A 26,817-nucleotide genomic window follows, 5' to 3' on the forward strand; every position below is an offset into this window, starting at 1 on the left:
GACATCCTACTGAGCCACAATGAGGACAACTTTCTGTAGCCACTTCTAAGAACTTCCTTCCAGGATATGTAGAGACACAAGACCCTAAACTGAGCAAAAAAAAAAAAAAAAAAAAAAAAAAAAAAAAAAAAAAAAAAACCCTCCCCATGGTGAAATCAACCAACTGATACTTCTAATCTACAGCTTAAAACTCACCTGCCAACTGGCTGGAGGCACCACACATTCACCCACAAATTCACACACAAACAATCATAAAGAACCACACACCAAGCTTTCCTTCTGGGGCTACCCACTTTGGCACATATAACCCTACAGGGCAGGCAGCCTATCCCCTTTCTGGACTGACTTTCCCGGGGAAGAGCAATCTTGATAATTGAGGTCAGCAACTACGCAAGCTCTCCAGACAGGGCGGGCAAGATGGGCCTGCCCCAGGCTGTCTTCCTACCACACCTGACCATGGTAGAGCATAGGGGAGCCTCTCCAACAGTCTGCCACTATGTGATCTATGACCACCTCTCCTGCCTGTGGTTGGTATTTGGCTGGCCCCAAAGGCAAAGTGATGGCTGAAGAATTAGGGTCTTCTCTGAGGTATTTGCCCAAGGAAGGGACTGGCCACTGGCACAAGGCATGTGTCCGGAAATTACGGCTCTCACTTTATTCCCACACTTGAGTTGGTCCTGGATCCTAGAGACGTATCTGCATGTCCTAGGAGCAATGTCGCCACCATGGTCTAGCAGACTGGCTGCCCTTTCATCGATGGTGTGTCCCAGCATCTATCTTTTCCACTTGCTCCATTCCAAGAGGTTCAATTTGTCTCTGGTGCAGTGGAGAGGTCCTTCACAGATACGCTTGTAGCTAACTGGGCACCATCTATTCCTTCTCTTGGGGTCACCAGAGAGAAGAGATTTAGACCATGGTTGAACAGCTAAAGCAAGGGTCGCATATAAACAGCATAAAGCCAGTTACATTTTGTCCTAGTAAGGAATGCAGATGGCAAAGAAAGTCTCATTAAGGATCCTTGTTCAACCAGCATCCAAGGTAAGGTAGGAGAGTAGGGGTGTTTCCCATCCAAGGGAGTCCCATAGGCCGGTTAGCATTGATCTGTCAGAGCCAAGTCAGACAGGACCTTTTCCCCAGGATGCTTGGCAAAACTCTCCTAGGGGTCTGCCACATGTCAACCCACTCACTGCACAGATGGGGATAAGGCACACTAAGCTTGGCACGAGCAACCAGTCATGAGGATGGCTGAAAGCAAGCAAGTTGTCAGGGTTGTTCAGGCTCATTAGGAGGCGCGGCTTGTGTGCATTAATTCAAAGCGGAAACGGACAGAAAACAGACATGGCTGTACCTGGGATGGCCGTGGGCTGGGCTGAAGTCCTGAACACGAAGTGAGCTGCCTTGGACTTTCCTTGCTGGTTCTCGGCTACCACATATACTTCGTACTCGGCGTTCCAGTCTAGGGACTTGAGCATGACGTGGTCACTGCCGGATGGGAGCCTGATCTCTGGTTTCCACTCGGAGGCGAGCTTCTGAGGACAATCGGCAGGAAGGACAGAAGACACCAGGGAGTGTCAGGGAGAATACTGGGGAGACTGACTAGGGGACACAGACTCGGCGGCATGAGAGCCATGGGGTGAGTTGTAAGAAATGGGAATTGATGTGGATTTTCCATATTGGTGGAACCACCTAGTATGTTTGCCAAGTCAATAGTAGCAAATGCTGGTGTGGCATGGTTCACTGTCACACTAACTTCAGGACTGACGGGCAGAAACACTGTCCCCCACTTGTCCTATCTCCCCTATACCCTGGAATGCTGGGCCCATGGCATAAGGACTTCTTAGAGGAGTTAAAAACGTGTATTTAAGTTCTTGTATTTCACAATGCTCTCCACATTCTGACAGGTGAACATCACATAGATTCCAGTTTTATGAAAAATGCAAATTCTCATGTTGAGTGCATTCCACAGGCTAGGCTCTGCCCTGAGAGGTGGCTTCGCCATTTCTCATTACACCCTTGTTACAAGGCTGCTGGGGCATCACTTTGGGCTCTTCCTACATCTGAGGAGAGGTACATGGGCAAAGGTCAGGTGACTTCACAAAGTCACGCTACAGCCAAGGTCAGAGTCCAGCATGTTTAAGCCACAGACAGTATTTTCTTTTTCATACCAGGGAGCCCAGAAAGCGTGTGTTGAAGTGAACTGTTTTTTTTTCTCTATTCTGCAGTATGGTCTCGCATCATTGTGGCCGGACAGGTGAGGCTCAAGATTGGGACACTCTTGGGCCCACAGGGAGTATCCCGCTGTGCTTAGCGAATAGTGCCCAGGGCTAAGGGGAGATGAGAAATTCTAGGGATTCTTCTCACCTAACATTCCCTCTAGGTATGTCACTCATGTTTACTATTGAGTTTGTACCAGAAGGAAGTTTCCAAGGCCATTGCTAGGCAACCACCTCCATAACAAAACTGTGTGGGAGAGGCCTCAAGTCCTCTGAGAAATCTTCAGATGGGTTTTTTTAGTTGCAAAGCCTGTCACTTCACAGTCTCTGGCCTTTACAAAAGCCAAGTATGCTTCAGGTACACTCTGGGCATGCAAAGAGCTTTAACAAATATTTACTGGACGGGGGGCAGAACACAGCAATGTGTCAGATATGAGGTAGTCCAGTGGCCACCACAGGTCCAGGCCCGTGGCTGGGAGAAGAGATTTCCCCATGTAAAGTAGTTCTGATGAGCCACAAAGATGCCTCTAGGACTGTGGGAGTACTCATTCCAGGGATGTGAATGTTGTGGGAAAATGCTCAGAGGGGATTCTGGTGCCCTGTAATCTAACTCTAGAGCCTGGGCTGTGCTCTGTAAGTTACCTTTGCACATGTTGCTATGGTGTTGTTTTAACTAACAAAGAAGCTGAGCTGAGCATGTCTCTTTACTCTTCCTTCTCTGTCTCCCTTGGCAAACATCATTACAAAAGAGACAACCAGACGGTAAAGCAAACACGCAGGAAAGCAAACTTTATGCTATGTAATACATATTAATAATATGTGACTGCATTTAGCAAATGTTAGGCTTCAAAGTGAAAGAGGATGCTTAAAGTCACTGGGCTCTACAGGAGCTCAGCAGCTTGTTTCTCTGTCTGTTAAACGCAGTTGCAGTAACCATTTGGACAAGCACACATGGAGACTGTCTTCCTGCGGGCTAGTGTTCTAGTGGGGTCCTGCATCCTGGCTACCATTTGCAGAGCTTTCAAAGCATCTGGAACATTTTGGGGGTATCTGCATATACTATGACTAATCTGACAGTGCAAGTCATTTTATTCCCATTTTGCAGATAGGGAAATGGAGGTTTGGGAAGATGTGGTTATCTGTTCTTGAGACGACATGCTGGCAAATGGCAAAGCTGGAATTGGATGTCATTGAGACTCATAATAGCCATTTAAATAGATATGCTACCTTACTCTAAGTAGGTTACTCCTATTTCACCAGCTCCAAGTAAGCTATTCAGAGGTACCTGGCAAGTCCTGGCATCCTTCCCTGCAGTAAGCGAACGGCGGGACCTCCCGTATAGTAGTATCTTTGCACTGGCCCTTAAGCAACTTCCCCTATGATGCCAGCTCATCTCTGACTTCTTGAGACTCAGTTCAGAGAGTTGAATAGATAAAGGTCTGACCCTGGGCTGCAAGGTGTGCAAAGCCTGCAGTGCTCTGTTCTGGACCCATAAACCAATTCCATGGGAGCTATTCCCAGGAGAGACAGGAATGAAGAAACTTCCTGGGGAAAAAAAAGCCTTATTTGGGGCTTCCCAGAGAAAGCAGGCTGCTCTCTGGTTCATGATCTCCAACTACTAGGAAATCTTAGTAATGGGTTATTCCTAGTGTTCCGAGACTGTCCCCGTTCCTGGCAACAGCTTGCCGACTGTCTGTCTTTCTAAAACTGGAAAGGGAGGAGTGATTTTCAGTTTGGGGGTCAGTGATGACATATGGAATAGGAGAGATCTTAGCTCGGAGGTGAGCGAGCCAAAAAGGGGAGCTTGGAATCAAGTTGAATGTTTGCACTTGGACTGGCTGAGGTGCCAAGAAGATCAGGCAAGGGACCCTGCTTGCATTCTTGAAGCAAGTGAGGTAAGAACCTTGGCTCCTCATCTAGAGACCTCACCTAGGTGTGTGAGACCCTCAGGCGCTGGCTGGCTTGGTTGCTTCATGTGTAATGTGGTGGCTAACTGTAACCCCTGCTCCCTAGGTTCTGTGCAAGAACTACGCCTGGGTACTGCACCTGGTCCAGGAGACACGCTTGGTGAAAAGTAGTGACTGTTATATGACACTGTGACAATTATGCACAGAAGTCCTGGGTTATTGAAATAGCGATTTGAAGAAAAATGGAGTCATAAAAAATCACAGGGATGTCGCCATCCCAGTCATAGCGGAAGTTTTCAGAAGGTTCCACTGTGGGCATGGCTATAGGTCAGTCTTGGGGTTTAAAACCTTGACCACATTCCAAGAGTCTCCCACAGGATGTCTGGTGGGACCCTGTCCTATCCTCGCCTCCCCTGGGATTCTTGAGTTCTTGATTCAACACGACAGGTATCAAGGTCCCGGGGTGTGCACGGTGCCTCTGAGGATGAGAGCTACTCACCGCTCTGTACTTGACCAGATAGTGTCTGATGGGGGAGCCGCCGTCATCCTGCTTGATCAGGTTCACCTTGATGGAGTTCCCGTCCTCTCCCATCTGCCCTTCCAGCTTGGGTGCGCTGGGTTCCCCTGCAATAGCCAGCACATTTACATGAAATCTGGGTCCCCTGAATGATGAGCGGGCCCTTCAAAATGGGATGGAGTGATGCGGTGGGGCTGGGCACTTTGCTTGCTTTTTCAGAAATTCAAACGGTTAAGAAGCGATGAATGTAGAACCCTGAACCACCCTTGGCTGCCTCACTCGGTCTTAGCTGAGGGTGCTTTGTGGGAATGTTCTGGAAGACACTCCCTGTGAGCACAGCTCCTTTTCCGTCTCTCTCTCTGGGACTCACTTTTCTTCCTTCTACTCTGCAGGGTTGATTTCTACAAACCTGACACATCTTGACAGAGTGCCTGGGATATGGGCAAACGTAGGCAGGTTTGAGTAGGACATTTAAAAACATAGAATTACTTTTCAGAACAGCCCTGTGGTTTTTTTTTTATTTTATCCCTGGGTACATCGTAACTCACCCTAGAGTCCCGAGGGCTTGGTCACTGATGGGAGTGAATGACTCTGTGTTCTTGCAACTAGCTTTTCATGAATTAAATTTTATTGCTTAGGATCACTTAAAAATACGTTTCCAATTGTGGCTAAATAAAACACGAATGGCCATCGGCAAGTTTCCTGTGAATGTAACTACATTTATGGCTCAGTGGAGTGAGGGATAATCTTTGGCTCTTCAATGTATTAAACCAACAATCATTGCGGTCTTTTTCTTTGTGAGAGGAGGGGTGGTGGTGGAGGAAATGGCTTTAGTATTTTACAGTAAGAAAAATAAAGTTTCTCGTTTCTTTTTATTTGGGCTTTATGCTTACTTAGAGGGTAGCATTGGGAATCCAAGAGGGAGAAGGAAGATGGGAGGAATGGTAGTGTCAGGATGGCTCTGTACCGTGCTGCTGGTTTACTGTAGCAGCTGCAAGCAGACCCTGACAGAGTAGGTGAGGAAGTGTAATGCGAGGGTTGAAATTAAAACTCCATACTTGTGAGGGACCAGGACTTCCGGGGTGGGGGGGACCAGGCTCTGTAATCTATTTCCTGACCTCTCGGAGAGGCTGTACTCCATGTCGGTATGCCATGAGAGCCAGGAAGGGAAGAGGCACTAGGTAGAGAGACTAATTACCTCCCGCTGTACCCCTCACCATAAATGGAAGGCTTCAAGCAAAGCTGCAGTTTAGCCTGGTCTCCTTGTTCAGCTGTTGGGAACCTCCTCTCTGGGATTCAAAGGTGGAACCCGAGAGAAAAAGCACACACCACCCAGAGCGCTGCGAGGCGTCCCCGGAGGCGTAGCACATGCGTCATCTGGAGCTGGTTAGAAACCCAGACTATTTCTGTAACAGGACTGGTTGGTTCGATGTGTGCATGGGTGTGCTCTGAGAACTAGAAGAAATGGGGGAGGGGTGTACGCTGAAACGCGGGGACTCATAATCTTGATGTCGGAAGCAAAGTCAGGCTCAGTATCTGTTCTACGGTTGGGAATTTATGAAACTCAAAAAAAAAAAAAACCCACTAGAATGCAAAGGCAAATAAGTTGTATTAAAATACGTGTGTCCTGGTTTTTAAGCTTGAATGTAGCCGCTGTCCTCAGCTATTTGGAGGAAAGCATTTAGACCTAGTTCAGATATGTCAATCTATGCAGGCTTTTCAAATTCTGTTGGGCTTATCCATGGTCTTAGACAACAAGTCAATTGTGTCTACGCCATCATAAATGTCTGCTAGGGCACGAGGTGGAGTCTCCTTTAGAATAAGGCTGGGCCTTAATAATGCTGACCACAGCCGTGCTGAAGGAGCCATGAGAGAACTCAACTAGTTCTATTCTCTGAAAGAATTAAGGTGACCAATGCATCTCAGGGATCCTCGGACATCGCAGCCTTTAGCACTGAAAGCTCAACATCCCAGGAAAGCCCTTGGTCCTGGGCTGACTGAGATGAATGGTGGCCAGGAGTGAAGGGAAACGGCATTATAGCTTTCTATGCTGAGAATCCCAACATGGACCATGTTGGAGGCCCCTGGGGGAGGAGGGGATTCACTGGTCAGATGAAGTCTAAAGGCTTTGTTGAACCAACCACACTATTTCCTCCCGGAATAGAGCAATGTGGATATTCAAGGCATAATCAAGGGCTTTAAACACCTCCTCTAAACTCTGCTTGGTGGGAGGTATGAGCGTCATCAGCATCACTGCCATATTCTGTCTCCACATTTGCAGACAGTGAGTGCAGGATCCAACGTTAGGACCCTTCCACCTCTGCCATCCCTGCATGGGTGAATTTAGTGTCAACTCTTCCTTGACAGGCCCTCACAACACCACGAGGGTGGAAGATACGATAAATGACCATCAGCTAGCTTTTATGATGAGACACACCCTAAGATCAACACCTCCATATCTCAAAGACATTCAGCTATCGACTTCAGGCTTTACAATTTTTCAAAGTTTTCTTTAAAAAAAAAAAAATCAGAGAACTTGAAAGAGAGTTCAAGTGCCTTTAAAGACATGTAAATCAACAGACATATCTCCCAAGAGTCCCTGAAGAACCCAGCAGCCCTACTTAAGGTAGGGTCTTATCTCTGGATATGTTTCCGAAAAAAATGCATATAATTAGGATCTCAAAAAATGGCATACCCAGAAGTGAATTAGCCATCATTCTATCTGACAAGGTTACTCTGATACATATCTATTTTCTCTTGAAGTTCAGAGCATTTTATATGATATAGTATTTAGGTTACCATTTAGAAAGCTTTACCTACGATTAATCAGACAAATATATGTTGTATTGAGTTCTAGAATTGTCTATCAGGCAATGATATCTCAAAGGTGAATGAGACATGAGTTTTTAAACAAAATGAAAAACGTAATACAGTTGTGATTCATTAAAGAGATAGTGGGGTCCTTGGACAGTAGTGTAACCTTTCCCGTGACAGTATGCCTGAAGGAAGATTATTTTTCAGCTAACATGGAACTTTGGACTAATTTGGTGGCCCTTCGAGCTTTTGTAAGTGCATCAAGACTGGAGAGAGCAGTTGTTAAACCAATTGTCTTATGCGTCTCCACATGCTTGCCGCCTGTTTTCCATTACCGATTAGGAATCGGGCTCAGGAAACTCCTTTCTGCATGAAGCCAGCCATGATGAGAAAGGGGACACTGCAGAGGCAATGGGGCCTCAGCGTTAAAGAAGCTCACTGCTTAATTGAACACATTAGCAGAGGAAATGGTTTAGGGGGGTCCCAAGGTTCTGGGGTGGCTGCTGCTGTGATTGAAATCATTATGGGCAATTTCAGAAAAACCAATATTGTAATTATTTGTAAATGTTGGCTTGCCATTCATCAGCAATAGGCATGTTGCTTTAAGAAGACCCCTGGGGTTAATTATAGCCCTTGAGTATGGCTTCATCTAGGATTCAATTTCTCCCCCCTCAAATATTTTATGTTAAAGCTGAACACAGCACTACTTTAAAAATTAAACCTTGCCAATAACAACTATTCTGGACAGTCCTGATGTTTTCTAGCAGATCCTAAGTCAGGCATGCACGGAAAAAAAAAATGGTATGAAAAAGGCCGAGTACTGTCAGATACGCCATAGGCAGGCTGACGAGTGCCCTCTAAGAAACCATAATTGAAATGTTTATTTCTGGCCCTGGAGATTACAGGTTCCTCCTTTGGAATTACTGGGCTTCTGCGCCCTTCCTTAAATCCAAGTGGGCTGCACGCCGCCTTCCCTCTCATCTTCAGGGGCCTGGAGGTGGAAAAGACTTTGCAATAAAAATCACAGCAAGCGTGGGACTTGGGGAAGAAGCTTCTGTGAACTGGGAAAGGAGAGTAGGAGCCCCTGCTCCACTCCAGGAAGCCCAGTGCCAACGAGTGTGCTGAGCATGAGAGACCCAGGGCAAACAGCCCGTCAAGGGCTCCGTCTCCGCTCTCTGCTCATACATTTTAAATGCCGATTTTCAATTATGTATGGATTGTGTGTCTGCAGGTAGGTTTGTATACATAAGTGCAGGTGCCTATACGGAGGTCAGAGGGGGACATCAGAGCCTCTGGAGCTGGAATTACAGGCGGTTGTGAGCTGCCCAGTGTGGGGACTGGAACTATTCCAGGTCACCTGCAAAAGCAGTGCCCTTAAAAGGCTGAGCCACCTCTCTGGCCCTTGTTCACTCTGTCTTCTCTTTCAAACAGATCTGCACTGAGGCCAGCAATCTCAGCTATTCTCACAATTAACTACAGATTGACCTGGAGTTTGTATTGAAATGTAGCATTTTTACTATCAAATATCGTTGTTGTGATTTAAAAACACTGAACACGTGGCTTATCCCAACTCCCGTCTCTTTTGTTTAGTTACTTCTTAGCAGCCATTTTTAACCTTGGGTAATACCTTTTCTTATTCCGTGCCTCTCTATACAAGTCCAAAATGGAGGACTTCCCTATTCACACCGGAAGCCTGTTTCGGGTCTCCAGCTCAGACACATTACACTTCCGTCAAGCAATAGTATTGACAGGTCCTTTGGGATTTGCAAATTGCCTTGGGGAGTCGGGATTTAGAGTGATTAGGCCACTAATTCTCCTTCCTGAAATGGAGTTCTTAGGGAGAGATATCAAATGAACGACTCTAATGTGATGTAGGCTGTGTCTGCCCTCGGTCTTTATAACTCTCCCTGACACTCCCCCCACCCCGGGGTGGGGGCACCTCCCTGGATTTCCCATGCTTCTAAAGCTTAACTCAGTTATATTAAAGGTAAAGGTGCCAATTTGTCCTCAGCACTGTTCATCCCGAATGAGGTCTCTGGAGACAAGCGGCCTTTTTCTTCAGGGTTAAAGAGATGCTTGTGCTCAGGTGACCTGACCTTTACCACCCGAGTCCCTGGCTTCAGGGAGTATGGAATACGTTGGTAGGGGTGTGGACAGTTTGGGGTTTTACTTATTCAAAATGTGTATGGGTATTTCACCTGCACAAATGTCACGTGCACCACACCAGTGCCTGCTGTCTAAGGAGAGCCTCAGATACCCTCCGACTGGAATTAACAGCCGGTTGCAAAGCTTCCATGTTGGTACTGCGAATGAAACCCAGGTCGTTTGCTAGAGCAGCCAGCGCTCCTAACCACTGAGCCATCTCTTCAGAATCAATTCCTTAGGTCTTGGCAGAGACCTAAGCTTGACCTTGAACTTCCTGGGGCCAGAGCTCACTGAGGCAACCTGGTGCCAAGTCCGTTCCTGCCCCAGTTCTCTTAGGAGTTCTGAATGTGCGTTGGGGGCAGGAGGGAGAGGTTCGAATGACAGAATGCAAATTGGACAGCAACAAATGAGCTCTGACAGACTGAGCCACAAAAACGCCGATTCCATTCTTGTGGGTGGCAAGAAAGCACCAACGGATTAATTGACCAATTATCTTTGTTTCATTGTCCTTAAAAAACAGAAGGAAAAAAAAACCTGACCATGAAGGTTTGGCTTGTGGGCTGATCCAGGACAGAAATAACTATGACCGAGTGAACTCCGCTCCTGCCTCTGAGCCACAAGGGGGCGCCACACTTCACTATTTCATGAACATTGGTGCGGGTTTTAAGTGGGCTACCGGGACGTTCCTGCCCTCACACTGGTAACCTTAGGGGATCCGGTCCCTACGTGACCGACGCTTCAGGCTGATAACACTCCACTGCCCCCTCTCTGAGGACCTGTCCAGCTACCTCTCTACCCTGGGAGCCGCCAGGGTGGGAGATCCTTCGGAACAAAGGCAATTAGAGTAGAAAGTCTGTGTCGACCTGTCAGAGGCCGAGGCTCCAAACACACAGCTGTAAAAAAAATAAAATATAAAGGAGGGTGTGGAAGGGGCGGTTAGTGATGTTTTCGATCTAAGAAGGAAGAGTGGGTGTTAAAGGATTTAGTTCGTCAGCACCAGCATTGCCTAACACAAGTCAGGGTCAGTAGCTAAAGAAAAAAAAAAAGATCATCATGAAAGGGTGTGAAGGGAGCCATGCTATACATGCAACACGGTGACAGGGGAGCACAGCGGGCGGGCTTGTCACATTCATGCTGATGGTGGGAAACTGGAAGTCCCATTTACAGAGTCCTTGGACAATGACCTATAAAACCACTTCTCTGCAGAGGCACCTCAAGCTCTTCAGATACACAGGGGGGGCGGGGTGGGCTGGCAGTTTGCACAGAGCAAACTCACCCCAACAAACTCCCGATGCTGCCCTGGTAGGGACTTAAGTTTAAGTGTCTTTTCCACCACAGCTATTTGATGATGGGGGGTGAGATTCAGTCCCTGGCTTAACCTCCCTTCTCTTCATTCAGTGTTTCGGAAAGGAACATAGTACACAGGGCCTGGCTGATGGGCAGAGTACCCTGTACATGTTAAACGCATCCCAGGCAATTTAGGGTGGGAGCGGGTGAATAGAGGGTGGAACGGGAACACCTGACTTCATCAGCTGTTGTAAGTAGGATCTGCTAACAAGAGAGAGGCCGTTAGCTTATTTAAAGCATTTGAGCTCAGGCCCCAGTCACTTAAATTCTTACTAATGACCAGGAAAGGAGGTGAGGGCTGTCCTTAGCGAAGCTTCATTCTTTTACCCCAGACACTTTACTTGCTCTAACTTTTCATCCTCCTCCCCTTTTTTGGTTTAGTTGACCACTTCTGAAGACAGCCTCTCCTCAGGAGTGAACAGATTTCCCAGTTTCAGTGATGTGCTCCATTTCATCCCGAATCACAGCGTTTACTGCGATAGCCAAATTTGTTATTTTTTTGTTTAAATAAACAAATTTAAAATTCGAACTTTAGCATCTGCATTCACTTAGTATCCTACAGGGAAGTCCTGGGGAATTTTTTTCTAGAACGCTAACCACTTAGCAGTCACCATGACTCTGAAAGAAGTTTACCCCCGTTGGAAGCCAATGTAGGGAGGTGTAAAAGTCACTATATTTGAGGTGAGGGGTTCCAAAAGCTCTAAGATTTAGCAATCTTAAACCTCCAATGTTCTCTGTCCAAAGACTGACAGATCCAATTCCAATTTTTACTATGGATTAAATTATTACTGTGGTTTGCAAGGTTCTGTTGTTTGGGGGATTTTTCTGTTTTGCTGCATACCATGCAAAACACAAGACAACTCATTGTTGGAAATGAAGGGGCTTCTCTGCAAGTCCAGGTGTCTGGGTGTAAATGGGACCGGATTTAGGATGATGTTGCCACAGCTACAAAGAGAAAGTTCTTGGTGATTGTGAATGGGGAGGGGGGCAGGGAGAAGGACATGGGATACACACAGGGTAACACATATAGGGAGTGTGACTCAGACCAGGAACAAAGACCATGCAAGACAAGCTATTGAGATTTTGACTGTGTGGATGTCGCCCAATCAGTTCTCAGAGAAATGAGGTCAGAGGTGAGGTCGAATGGAGGGGAGGCGCTTGCATGCGCAGGCACACCAGGTAGTTATTGGTGTTAGTGTGGCTACGTGATCACTGCAGCCTGTATGTGTCTTTAGGGTGTGATGCGAAGTAAAACTTTAGTTAGGAGAGAACAGAACGCCTGTGACTCCCAGGGGAGGCTCTGATCAGGCCTGAGTTTAGTGGGGGAAGCTGAGAGCCGACACCTCCTTCTCTCTTGATGGTGAGTGAGAAACGTTTTAACAAGGTTGTGACAGGCGCAATATTAACTAATTATTTTGTCACTGTTATGCGCTTCATCAGGCTATAATTTTATTTCCTTTTCTGTAAGGGTCAATCATGTGCTTCTTGATTACACGGAGACTTCCAGTCACCGTTAATTGCCAAGTGACTTTTGCTTGATTTGTGCCTCCTGCCTGGGGGGGGGGGAGGGCCACTTTTGAGAAGTGACACCTCAGTCATCAATCCAAATTCTCATTTCAGAAAAGTCTTCCATTTATGCAAATTGTGTGAAGCACTCTCTGATTTTACAGGAGAGCAACCTTTGCACAGATCTACCTCTCTTTCTGGAGCACTTCAAGGTTGTGAAATATTTCCACAGGGGTTGCAACTCATCTTGGAGAAGTTGTAGTTTATGGAGTTGTGTAGTTCATGGGTATAAAATTAAGCAACAAGGCTAATTTTCAAAGCATATTTCCGGGAAATAATGTTTGTGAAGTCTGTTAAAAATTCAAGTTCCCAAACTCTACTGTGGCTAACATGGCTTTACTGAAAGGGCAGTTGGTGTGACCAGATTTCTTGAGGGAAAACATTAAACCAAATGCTGTCAAGTTCTCCAATTGCCATGTCAAGGTTGCAAGGACTATTGAATTCTAGACACAAATTGAGAGCCAGAGCAAATCTTTCAAATGGCTTTGCTGAATCTATCTGAGACAGGGAGAAATTCGTGCCAGGCGGTGGCTCCAGGTTTATTCCTCTAATCAGAACAAAGAGTTTTACCTTCTGTTCACCAGCGTGGACGACATCATCAGCACCATGCAAGCCACATGACAAAGTCACATGATACGCACGCACATGATTGGTTGAAAGGAAAGTGGAGGAGGTCACATGAAAAATACAAAAAAATTAAAAACTGATGTAAACAATGGGCAGGGAGAAAAAAACCAACAACAAAATCACAGACTAAATAAAAGGAGAAATCAAATTAAATTAGCAGCATCTATAGGGAACATTGGGAGGGCAGACATACTGCCCAGAAGGAGGAGAAAAACAAACTATATAGCGCATTTAGTTAACAACACCAGTAAGCATTAGATACAGTTGCAACATTGCGTATTAATACCACACCGAGGCACATGAACACTTTTAAAATGAGGGGGTATTTCTGTCAAGGCCCAGATGTCAATCAAGGTCAATCTCAGAATCTGTTAAAGGAAAAGAAAAAACAACAGCCAAGTTATTTATTCAGATTCCAGAATCGTCTTGGCATCCTTGGGGAAGTTGATGGCCTTGAGCTGTAGGTCAACAGGGAAGAGTCCTGAAAGAATAATAGATTGTGTTTAATTAATGAGAGTCCTTTCCTTTGTGCCCTGGTCAAATAGGAGAGGGAGAGGACTGAAGGACGCTGGGTAGTTTCTGGCCAGAGAGGGACTGCTTGGAGGGTCTATCTCCACTTCCTTATGGCACACTGGTGACGCTCTTAATACCCTGTGGGACTCCGTAGAGTCAAGGCACACATAAAAGGAAAAGGCCATCACAGGTAAAGGAATAGGTACTTTCTTGGCAATTGAGACAATGGCTGCATTAATACCAAAGAGCAGGAACCAGCCCTGGCCCAGCACACAGAGGGTGACATCAAACACATACTTAACTACTTATGAGTCCAACGATGCCTTCAGATTTGCCATGACTACGTGGATAAGAAAGGAGCTCGAGATTTACAGTGTAAACCAAGGCCTTTCTGTTTGAGTTCACCTAAACTCCTTTTACTGTGTTATCCCACACTCAAGTTTGGGACTGAACGACTGAAAATTCTAAGGAAATCCTTAGGTTTCCTATCACAACTTTCACAGACCTTGGGGTGAGGGAAGGAAGTTCTAGCTGTTGACAGTTGAGGTTAAGAGGGAAGGGCAAAGACGTGAAGTGAAGGTATCTCTCTGAGAGTATGCTGCTGTTTAAAAATAAGAGAGAGAGAGACGCTTCAGCTGAGTGCCATATCCCCTTGCCACTGCGAGCTAACAGAATGCATGATCTCATGCTCTGTCATGACACTAGTTCTTGCTTCGTGTGCATGGAAGGGATTATATGCGACAGGCAGTTTCCCTTGATATCATTCATGAAAACTTTCTTCACCTATGGTTATAAACAGGTCATTATCATACACTCAGACACACATATACACACATATGCACCACACATAAACACACAGATACACACACATACACACATATACACCACACACATATGCCTATACATAACACACATTACACTCAGACACAAACATACACACATATATACCACACACACATATACACACATTGTACTCATACAAACACATATATACACATTACACTCATACACACACATACACACATTACACTCAGACCCACACATACACACATATACTTCGCACACATATACACACATATACACCACACATGCACACACAGATATACACACATACACACATAATACATCACACACATGCCTATACATATACACATATACACACATCACACTCATACACACACATACATATACACACAGAAACACACACACATACATATACACACAGAAACACACACACATACATATACACACAGAAACACACACACATATACACACAGAAACACACACACACACACATACACACACACACACACACACACACATCACCCGTGTTATCTGACTGACAGAGTTCTACAGGACCCCAGCTACTCTGTTCCCCTTGTACTGCGGCTCATATCCTCTGTATTCTGATTCGACAGTCACAAGTACATTCTTGCTAACTCAGGCTGCTGCCAGCTGGGACACCCTCTCCTTTATCCTGCTGTCCACTGGGACTTATGATTTGGGTCAGTGGTCAAGTGGTTCAAATAAAACAGACTCCAATGTCCTACTCAGATTTCACAACTAAGCAGCTTGTCTGTGGGTAGAAATGTCTGATGTGTAAAAAAACCGAAACACCCATCAGGGGAGAAATACTTCATTCCTTTTCAGGAGAAGTCTGGAGCCAAGATTGTGTTTCATTGACAGACAAGATCAAGAAGCAAAGAGGTGTCTCAAACAGGACAGGGTTGTGCAAATGGGTCCTGTAGCTTTCTCCTATTGCCTGGGACACATACAGCAGGAGGCTGGCAAAGGTCAGTGGGGGGACACTGTGGTAGGAAGGGTGTTGTTAGCTGCATTCCTTTCTCAAATGCAAATACACCGCAAACAAACAAGAAAACCCTCAAACCCATGCAGATGAGCCCAGCTTACTGTCAGGGCTCTGCTCCTCTCACAAAACCAAACCTCAAAGGCATCAGGAATTGAAAGTCATTGCAGCACACACCCAGAGGGACACTGGGAAGCAGACTGTAGCAGTCTTCCACAGGAGGAAAAACAATTCCATGCAGAACACACAGCCAGGAAACTCTCTCCCCTCTTTAATTATGTATCAGAAGCCTTAGCTGGGGTGTGGGAGCTGGGCTCTCCAGACCTGTCACCTGCCTTATCTGACTGCTGCTTGGTAGGGGGCCGGACAAGCTCTCCCTGCATTCAGAAAAGAAAACCCTGGCCACTTCCAGTGTCGGAACATACACAGTCAAATTCTCTTGTTGCCTAGCTGAGGCCCTCGGCACCCATGAGGCTTCACATCTTTAGGGCCAGCCTGGAAGCTTTCAGCAAGGACTCAGCCAGGTTTTCAGGCTGGTCTAGGGGGCTGCAGTTGTCCCCTGGATCCTACTGTCAGGAGTGGATGTCTGTACTTCCAACCCAGCAGTCTAGGAGGTGGCTTTGTTCTATTGGTTTTCAAGCAGCAAGTGTCCTAGGGGAACAGACTGAAGGGGCGGTGGCTCCTTCTACCGTGCGCTCTGCTGTGAGACGAGGGCCTCAGCTCCTCCTACCTTTCTCTGAGCAGTCTCTTCCTACTCCCGGACTTTCCTCACTTTAGTTTATTGCTGTGTGTGTGTGTGTGTGTGTGTAAGTGCACACATGCGTGTGTGCATAGTCACAGGAGGCAGACAGTAAAACTGTGGGAAGGAGTTGCCATTTTTACCACCCCGGCACCCCCACGTTTTCCTAATCCTTTTCTGTTTTTTAACACCATGTCCATTCAGAAAGGTCTCCTCAAGCACAAACAGTCACCCCTTATTCTTTGGGAGGAGGCTCCCTTTGCTTTCTTGGCCAAACAGACAACATGCTTAGGAAGCCACCCGAGGCTAGGAGCCTGCATGCAGTCACACTGTAGTCTGTGCTACTACAAGTGTCCAATCAGAGGCGCTGCCCAGAGAAGCCAGCTCTGTACTCACTAGATAGTTCTGTGGTTGGAAGGACAGGAAGAGGCCAGGTTGCTATGGAAACACGAAGGGCAGAAAAGCACTAAACACTGAGGGCCAGAAAGAACATAACACTCACAAGCCCAAAAGTACAAATTATGCATAAAAGTGTATGCATATATATCACATACTCACATACATACATGTATTTGTATCAGGGAAGGTACGTCAGCCACTCATTCCTGTCTCCATGATTTATCAATATTAACATAAATGTTTTGGAGAGATTATCAATGATTTTGCTGACAAAGGACTCAGGCCGCAAGAGTTAACATATCCCCAATTATTCTTTGGAATAGATTCAGTTACTAAATGTTGGACACTGTATTTTGTGTATTATTTCATTTAATCTTTTTTCTTTCTTTCTTTCTTTTTTTTTTTTTTTACAAATATGTATTCCATAAAGGGAATCTATCTTTAGTTTTAGAGATAAGAAATCTGAGATTTGGGGATTCCAAAGAGACTTTTCTGTGGTCATGAGGTCCCAGGAAGAAGGTCAGAGGAGAGCTTTGAACTGATGGCAGTCTACTTCTAAGGCCTAGACTCCTCTGGCCACAGAGCATAGCTTGGATTGAAATGGCAGAAAAGGTTCTCATTAGAATGATGGAAAGAGGGCTTGAGGCTCAGTTCAAACCTCTCATGGGGCCTCTGCAGTATTCTGGAGAATAAAGTCATCCAGGCAGGGCTATGCTGCTGTGTGTCTCTGTGAGCTGCTGCCAACTTCACCTCAGACAATGCCACACTTTGTCATCCCCACCCCCAAGGACCCCCCCCCCACCCCAGCTCAAAAGCCAGGTTCAAGTTTCCAAAGACTGGACCTGCTCCACACCACCAGATTCAAAGTCCTGGAGTACAGCACAGTAAAGAGAATGAGTGGAAAGAACCAGGCTCACCCCGCTGTGACAAAGGCCCGGTTCACGTCCCTGCTGGGTCAGTGATGCCCATCCAGGGTAGGCAAAGCAGAGCTTGATAAATGCTATAATCTTCATTATTTTCTTTACGGTGGGTAGGGAGTGGGAGTAGGCTCACCATTTGATTTTAGAGCAGAGATCAGCAAGCTTCACTTGCAAAGTGTTAAGTAATTTGTGCGGGCCATCTGTGAGCAGGCACTGTTAATTTCCCCACAAATATTTATGAGGAGTCTATGCACTTATGGACACGGTGAAAGCTACGGGCTGCACTCTCTAATTTCAGAGCTGAGGTCCAACTAAAATAAAGGGTAAAACCACAATGCCTCAAAGCATTTTACACGACCCTGCAGGCAGGACAGATTTTTTTTTTTCTCGGTAAATTCCTTTGGCTTTTCCAAATACAGGCTTTAGTCTGACCTGCTGGGAATCACATCACATCACAGGTGTACAAAGCAGTCTCAGGGCAGCTGTCTGCAGGGCGTCCTATCCAGAGCAAAGCTCTTCTTTTGTCTGCCCTGAGAGGACCTCTGTCTATTCCTTTTTCCCTTTGCTTCTTTAATAACCCAATGTGACTTTCCATTGCTGAGTTATCTCCCGGTGAAGTATATAACCTTAGGCAGACAAGTCTTGCCTGGTGGAAAGGAACCTGCAGGGATGGGGGTGAAGGAAGTAATACTCACTAGCTCGAGGAGACAACGGAACAAAGGTGGAGGAGTTAGCAGGAGCCACTGGAGAAACAAAAATGAAGGTGAAAAAAAATGGGGAAAAGGTCACTGGGAGCCTACGGATGCTGAATTGGGAAAGAAATGGGAGTAGCAATCCTGGGTGCTGGTATGAGGAGCTGGTGGGAAGCAAAGTTGGAAAGAGAAAAGAATGCATGGGACAGGTGGCTGGCACACTGGCGGACGGTATACACCTTGAGCCCAAGAGCCTGGTAAGGCTGGCGTGTAGGTGAGGATTGGCCAGGAGCAGCTGAAGAGGCCTCAGACCTTGACTGAGCACAAACAGCTGCTTGGGAAGGGTCACCTGTGTCCATAAGCTCTGAGGGACAGGAGGACAGAAATCTGGGCCTCGACTTAATGGGAACCTTAGCAAGAGAAGAGACTGGCTTTTCAGGTAACACTCTGGATATGTGTTTATATATAGAGGTGCATGTGTGTACCTCTCCTGTCTGTGTTAGTGGGTGATCGTACACACCTTTGTGTGTGTGTGAATGTCGAGGCCAGCTGTTGTGTTCTTCAATTGCTTCTCCACTTTATTTTAAAAACATTTTATTTTAAATCACATGTGTATGTGCATGTCTTTGTGTATATGTATGTGTGTGTGTATGTGTGTATATGTATATGTGTATGTGCATGTCTTTGTGTATATGTATGTGTATGTGTATATGTATATGTATATGTATATGTATATTTATATGTATATGTGTGTAGGTATTTGAGAAAACCAGAAGGGGCCATTGGATCTTCTATAGCTGGAGTTACAGGTACTTGTGAGCTGTCTGCCATGGATCCTGAGAACTTAACTCTGGTTCTCTGCAAGAGTAGACCATGTTCATAACTAGTAAGCCCTCTTTTTAGTTCCCAGTCACCTTACTTTTTAAGATGGCGCTCTCTCATTGAACCTAGGGCTCACTGCTTCAGGGAGTCTCGCTGGCTACAGAGCACGACCCCTGTTGTCCCTATGGCCCTGGCCCTGGGGTCACAGGCACATGTAGTTATTCCTGTCTTTTTTACGAGTGCTAGGGACTGGACTCAGATCCTCACTAGTATACAGCAAGCGATTGAATGACTGAGCATCTCGTTTGCCCTCTTGGCACGTATAGCAAAACCTATACATCTCACTCTCTAACCTGAGTAACTGAGAGAGATGGAATTGGTCATGTTCAATGACAAGGGACAGTCGGTTTTTATACAGAAGCCTCTGAAAACATGGCTGCTTTCCAAAAGTCTTCCCTAGAGATGGTGATTGTTTACACTGCAGGGGAAGAGTGAGACAAATAACATTCAGTGTCATTCCCTCGCCCCCAGAGGAAAGAATCACTAAAGATACAGGATCCTCATAAAGAATCCCAAGTACCTTTCGGCATGGAGGATGCTTAGAGACTGCACACTGGGACCCTGAATGGGACTTTGGTGTTTGATTGACAAGTACCCAGAAGCTGTCTGTCAGTGGTGACAAAAGGCGGTCTCCTCTGGGAACTTGGTGACGGAATGGGAAGGCACCACCCTATTGGCAGAGCTGCCTCGGTCAGCTTGGTTTTTCCAGTACTTTTCAGAGGACTCCATCAGTGCCAGTGTCCCTGATGTCAAAGTAGTTTGGTTACCAATCTTTCATGAATAGGCGACTCAATTAATTAAGGTAAATGTCTCTCACTTTCGTGTGTGTGTGTGTGTGTGTGTGTGTGTCTGTCTGTCTGTCTGTCTTAAGGCATTTGTGTTCATGTTATTTTGGGAAATGCCTAATTCCTTATGTATTTTTTACCATGTGCACTGCAAAGCATTTAAGGTGTCACAGAGAGGACAGCCTATCAAGATAAAAATCTCAAGACACATCTTTTAAGAAACGTTCACCTGATACACTCTATTTTGTTTCCGGGCATAGAAGCAAAATCAACAGTACCAACTAGGCCATGGGATGCTGCGAGTGTGTGGTTTGGTGACAGAGCAAAAGGATTCAGCAAGAAAGCAGAGTAAAGGTTTCCAGCAGGGAAGCAGCCTCCCTGCGGCAAGCAGGTCATGAACTGACTAGGAGGGGGGTCCCGAGTCCACACAGGCATCGAACTTGAAAACACATGCACAGAACGCTGCCCAGGTTAGAACTTAGTCTGTTTAGACTCACAGCTTTCTTTTCTCCTCCATGCACCATACGTGCCCTCAAAAAACCAAATCATGCTTTGCCGTGCAGCCAGCTGGGAGGCTTTAGCACTTTTGCTACTTCTGCCTGCTCTTCTCTGGCCTTGATAAACCCACACCCCTGACTGTGCAGACGTTTTCTAGGGAACCAAGAAAGCAACTCTATCATTGAAACATCCCAAGAAACTCCAACAGTTGCTTAATGCCCAACATGGTCTCAACTAACCCCTTCAACTCAGAAGTCTGGCAGCTAACCCTTCCGGCCCTGTGTCTTCTCTCTCCTGGGATTAGGGGTTACTCTCTGGTCCCAAGTTCAGAGCTGCCAGTCAGTCTGTGTCTACACCTATAGTCCTATAGGGTAGGGGAATGGTGTCTGTGGATGAGTGCGGGCTTGGGGAAAGCACACACAGATCAGTCCACGGATGATTCTTTATCCGAGTTCAGACAACTTTCTTGTCTTCCCAGAAGTTGGAGTGAGGACCCAGAGGAGACCCTTGTGAAGACTTGCAGCTTCACAGGAGAAGGAGAAGAAGGCTTTGTCTCAGCAGCGGTAAACACTGGCTTCATCTCCCCACACTGTCCTTTCTTGGGACAGGCAGGATGTTCTCGCTCAGTGACTTGGGGAAAGCTTATGGAGGTTAAAGAAAAGACCCCACTGAGGTTTCTTCAGGGAATGTGCTCTTCCCATGTTTAGCAAGACACTATGCTGATATTCTGTATACACTTCTAAGATGACATGTCACTTCTGCTTGTTAGAAATAATCCTTCTTAACCCTCCCTCTCTCCTGCCCTCTATCTCTCCCTCCCTCCTTCCTTCTTTCCTTCCTTCCTCCTTTCCTTGCTTATTTCTTCCCTCCCTCCCTCCCTCTCTGTCTGCCTGGAGGTTTGAGTCTGTGGTGTTACAGAGGCCAGGCAATTGTTTTACAGTTGAGATATATCACCAGTCCTTTCTCTGTTCATTTTATTTCAAGACAGGGTCTCACTAAGTTACCCATGGTAGTCTGAAATTCAGTCTGCAGCCCAGGCAGGTCTTGAACTTATGATCTTCCCACAAAGCGTTTTAAGGCCCATAAGGCCTGGTGCTTATATTAACTCTTTAAATCATACCTTTATTCTGTGATTGAGAAAACCAACTTTTGTGCTAGTTGTTGCCAGGTCACAGCCTTCTGCAGAGGACCCTCAGGGTCTGCCCTAATCACCCATGTTCATACTACTAGACAATAAAAGACTGAGTCCAGGGTCTACCTTCTCTTAAAAACTAACAACTAAAACTAAAAGTAAATATTTTAATTAAACACATAATTCCTAACACGACTTGAAGCATACCTTCTGCTGTATTACAAAAACAAGCCCAACTGTCCAATAATCCTGTCTTCATAAGGCCCAAGCTGGTAATGAATGGGAACTATTGTGACCTTGGGGGCCAAAACCAGTTCCTCCAAGTCAACTGTAATGGCTGCAGAGAAGTCAACAGAAAGTCTTATTTGGGCCTCCCTCTCTAGCTAGCAAAGCTGGTCCTTGCTTACTGATCACTTCCTGTAGAGAAGGGGCTAGCCGAAGCAGCTTAGAATTGCTGGAAGGATCCAGAAGGAAGAGCTGTCTCACCAGAGCTGCCTTGGGGCGCAGCTGTCAGTCCTCCTCACTGCTCCCTGTCTGCACCCCTCACTCTCACAGGTCCTGATTCTGACACCTTCCCTAGCTGACGCACTCAGACACCAACTTGCTGATAGCATAACATCCATACTCAGCTACTCAGTTTTTGCTGTTGCTGCAGTATTTTTGAAAGACTTTTTATAAGTTTCCAGAGTGCCTTTTAGGATCTATCAGCCTTCTAGAACAGTGTATAGCTTCCGGAATATCTTTCTGTCTGGGTCTGTCAGGTACCTCCACACTCTGTTCTCTAGGTGCTCAGCCTAGGGAGAGCCAGACCTTGACAAAGAGACTTTTGGGATTTGGGCTTTTTTTCAGGCGGAGGGGGTCAGAGCCAGCTCTACTCTCTGTAGCACCGGCCACCTTCCTTGTTTCCTTTGTTCTCAGTGTCCTCTGTTTCCAGTTTATATCATTAGGGTGTCACTCCCAGGTGACTCTCCCTTTCTCTCCATGCTACTGGGTAGCTACTAAGCTAAGTGGCCAGTCTTTTCCCAGAACGGGGAGGTAGACTGTCAGTAATCCAGTGCAAATGAAGAGAGCTGATCAGAACCAAGGGCTTAGTTCCCTCCCCATGCCCACGGCAGGCAATTGCCTGCAGGATACAGTATAGCTACACCTTTCTGAGAGCCCCACTAGGCCTTCCCACCAGTTGCCTCTGTTCCCCCTCGTCTACGAACTAACAGATAAGCCAGGAAGCATGCGAGCTCCATTCTCTTACTTCCTAAAAACAAAGAGGAAGATTATTTTTGGCTCCTTCTCCTCGATCATATTTGGAACAATGTCCTCAGGAGGCAGGTGTCACTCCGCTGGTACCAAAGGCTAAAAGTGAGGGGTTGCTATTAGCTTGTTACTTGGAGATTATCTGCAGATTTCCACCATGCTTGGTTCAGCAAACCTTCGCTTTCCACACAGTAATTACTACACACAAAGATTAATAAATAAACACAATTTCAAAAGACACGGAAGTCGCATGCTCTAGAACAGTAGTGTTAGCCTCCTGGAGTGACCTATATATGTTAACAAGGCACAGCTAGACTAAGGTCAGTGTGGTTAGGGCTCAGACAGCATCATCTACTTCAGCCTCTAGGGGACAAAAAAAGGGGCCAGAACTAAATTATGAACTAGATCTAGGTGTTAACACTATGGAAACAGGTAATGAGGTATGAAGAGGCACTTACGTGGAGGAGGGCTATCTGCATTTCCCATGGATGGAACACAGACGGAAAGAAAAGCCAAGAGACAGACCCAGGGGAAAAAAAATAAGATGTAAAAGAAATGAACGGAATCCATAGAGCACATGGAGCTGAAACTCAAATCATCAAATTACTTTAAAACAGAAAGAAACCGTTCTTGCAGAAGGACCGTGAAACAGCTCTACCGCTGGGAAGAGGTTAAGGGGGTCTTTTTTGTAGGCTCCCATGCTTCTTAGACAAAGAAGCAAAGGGTTCTCTTGTGTAGATTAAATCAGGGTCTGGGGAGAGCTTGGAGCTCCATGGTCACCCAGGAGAGCAGCTCCATAGCATCTTCATCTGCTGCAGGGACCCAGGAAGGAGCCTTGTGGGGAAGCAATGTGAATGGCAGAGGAACATAGCCAGGACAAGGCTCACCCAGAGCCTGGCTTCTGTGGGAGATGAAAGCTAAGCTAGGTAAGCATGGTTTAGGGGTGGAGGGAATGACAGAGAGAAGCTAGAGGCAGCCCTGAGTGGGAATCTGGGGAAAGCAGCTCGCCTGAAAGAGTCTGAGAGGCAGAGATGTCTGAGGAGTCATCTTGGGAAGGAAGCATCAAACTTGTGCATATTACACGGTGGGTACCCATATCTCCTCACAAAGAAGACTCTATTTTTCTCTCTATGACTTAATTTTGTCACTGCATAGAAAGTGCAGGCACACATGGCATGAGCAGTCACTGTCTCTGTCGTCTTCCTTCAAGTCACAAGGTATTTAGGGGCCTCAGTGTCTTGGCTCAAAAACCAGCTCTCCCAACTCCTTCCATTTGCCCTGCATGTTGTCCCCTCCTTGGTGGCCTCTGGCTGCTATTCTAATGAACTGGGCCACCCATTAGGACAGTGAGTATCCTCCAGACATTTTGAGAATGAAAGTGAGTGCAGATCAGCCATCCCTGAGAACCAGAGAGTTGAGTGGGCCACTAGGAACATGGGGACCCAAAAGTCAAAAGCTATCTTCTGAGCTATGATAGGGGCCGGCTCAGGGTCCCTTGTTTGTCCCTGAGGAAAAGAGGGAAGAGTGTGAATGTGGAGAGAGACAGAGCAGCTGGCTGTACTTACGGACTGGCTGTGTCTTGAACTCAGTGGCTGCACTGATCTCGCCCAGCCCCTTGCCGTTGAGGGCCGCCAGTCGTACCGCGTATCTTGTCTCAGGCTTCAGGCCCATGATGGTGACAATACCTTCCATGTTGGCTGTTGTGAGAAAATGGGGCTGATTAAAAGAGAGTGCCCGTGTACAGGGGAGGAAAATGCGGTGGAAAGTGGCATGGCAGGTCTTCAGCAAATTAAACACAACCGTTGTTTGGGAACTATGCAGAAAGATTGAAAGCAGGAGATGAATGGATACCTGTGTTCACATAGGCAGCGTGAAGTCCCAAGTATACAGCAATGGTCCAAAGTCACAAGCATCCTTGATGACTTTTACACAACAGATGAATGGATTAATGGAATGTAGCAAGGACCAATGGTGGGGTGTTTACCCAGTCTTGGGAATGGAACATTGACACATGCTATGATGTGATAAACCTTGAGAAGATTTTGTTAAATAAGTAAGCAGATACCAGAGGACACATAGTACACGGTTCCACTCTCATGAGGTACCTACAGTAGTCAGCTAGGGAGCCACAGTGGAATGGTAGTTGCCAGGGACGGGGAGGTGGATAAAGGAGGAATTAGAGTTTCTGTCTGTGGGGATGAAAATGCGCTGATGCTGATAGTTGTGACAATGCTACTGACTTGTATACTTAAAAATGGTTAAATGCAAAATTCACGTGAATTATTTTTACCATAATTAAAATATAAGTAGAAGCGATCTTTTAAAACAGAAGGGACTGAGGAGGTATCTCCGTGGATGAAGTGTCTATTGTGAGAGGAATACTTGACTTCAAATCCCAGAAGCCATGTAAAGGCTGGGGCGGAGGCACTGTAGCCCAGCACAGAGCAGACACAGAGAGGCATAGAGTACTGAAGCTCCCTGGTCAGCCAGCCTAGCTGAAGTCATGATTTTCAGGGCCAGAAAGTAAATGTGGGGAATGACATTGGAAATATTTATCCATTCATGGATACTTGATGCTGATTCCAGAAGGGGGACACAGAGAGAGAGAGAGACAGAGGGGGGTCACACACACACACACACACACACACACAGAGAGACAGAGAGAGAGAGACAGAGACAGAGAGATGGAGGGAGAAGGAGGAGAAGGAGGGAGGAGGAGGAAGAGAGGAGAGAGAAAGGAAGATGGGGATATTTAATCTTGAAAGACATCACTGGATTGACTTTGGAGATAGAACAGGATTTATTCATGGTAGATCTGTCATCTTGCTGGCTTGTTACTGTCGGCAGTACATGACTATCCTTGAGTACGGACTATTAGGGATGTCCAGGTGTCATCAGAGAGGAGGCAGAGAGCAGAGTTGGGGACGCTCTGCACTCTTCCCCATTGAGCTCAGCACCTAAGCAGGTCTTCTGTCTAGAAATCGTCTGAGATGTCCCTCTGTCCTGGTGAGGTCACAAGAACTAGGTGCTGAAGCAGCAAGGGACAGAAGGTCAACAACTCTATGGAAGCATGACCCTGACCTAACTCTAGCTGAAGAGTTCCTAACTCTCGAAGAAGCTGAATGGGATGGCAGATGGTGACATCCTGCACGTTCCCTACCTACACAGTCGACAAGGATCTGATGGATTCGCGGGTGGGCGCTAGACTCACCTTCCTTGGCGTCATACCACTTGGAATGCCATGCTTCTTCACCCAGCGACTTCCACTCAGCCTTGTATTTGAGGATGGGAACTCCACCTGTGGCTTCTGGTTCATCAAATTGTACCTGTGCTGTGCTGGAGTATGGTTCCACCCGGTCGATGGATGGGGAAGACGGTGTATCTGTGAGAATACATAGGGACACCCAGGTCACATATATAGCCCAAGACCACAACGCTCAATTTGAAGTATTTCTCTCATGTTTCTACTCGTCTCATGAATCCTAACGTAAGAATCTCTGATTTTGGAGACTCCACTTTCCTAGATTACTTCACATTCTCTTCAACCTATCCCATAGCTGGGTTCTCTCACCCTAAGTGGCTAACAGCATCTGACTCTTCAGAGCCTGATGTCGTCTTCTACCCCTTCACTGGTATCCTTGAAGTGTTTAAGATGGGCTAGCGAGGGCAAGGATGGTATGGAAGTTACCAGGAACGGCTCTTACCTGCTTGAACCAGGATGAATTCCAAGGACTCCTGTCCAATACGGTTCACCGCTGTGCAGTTGTAGTTTCCAAAGTCATTTTCTGAATCAGGGGTTACCTGTAGAAGGATAAAACCCATGGATTACAAGTGTCCCATGGGTGGCCACATTCATCTTTATTTCTTAGATACAGTTAGCAAAGAATACATCTTGTGAGGTACACATTCTCTATCCCAGTAGAAGTGGCTCATGGAAGAGACACATTCCATTTCCCAGTGCTAGCCTAGACACAAGGTCAGGATCAGGAAAGCTGAGGTTGGGCATCTAGAAGAAAGGTTCAGTTTCTTCTCCACCCTATGTTCCACAGTTTTGGATGTGCCA

General features: G+C 46.3%; 1 protein-coding gene across 1 annotated transcript in view; it reads right to left on the minus strand.

The window, feature by feature from the left end:
* The window catches only part of Ncam1 (neural cell adhesion molecule 1), a 294,705-nt gene that overhangs the window by 16,267 nt on the left and 251,621 nt on the right, over positions 1–26,817 (minus strand). Inside the window, 5 exon segments of the mRNA XM_032910851.1 lie at positions 1,349–1,526; positions 4,620–4,744; positions 24,320–24,451; positions 25,966–26,136; positions 26,459–26,555. Of these exon segments, the coding sequence (XP_032766742.1) occupies positions 1,349–1,526; positions 4,620–4,744; positions 24,320–24,451; positions 25,966–26,136; positions 26,459–26,555 (703 nt within the window).

The sequence above is a fragment of the Rattus rattus genome, chromosome 8, assembly GCF_011064425.1.
Source record: "Rattus rattus isolate New Zealand chromosome 8, Rrattus_CSIRO_v1, whole genome shotgun sequence".
Lineage (NCBI taxonomy): Eukaryota > Metazoa > Chordata > Mammalia > Rodentia > Muridae > Rattus > Rattus rattus.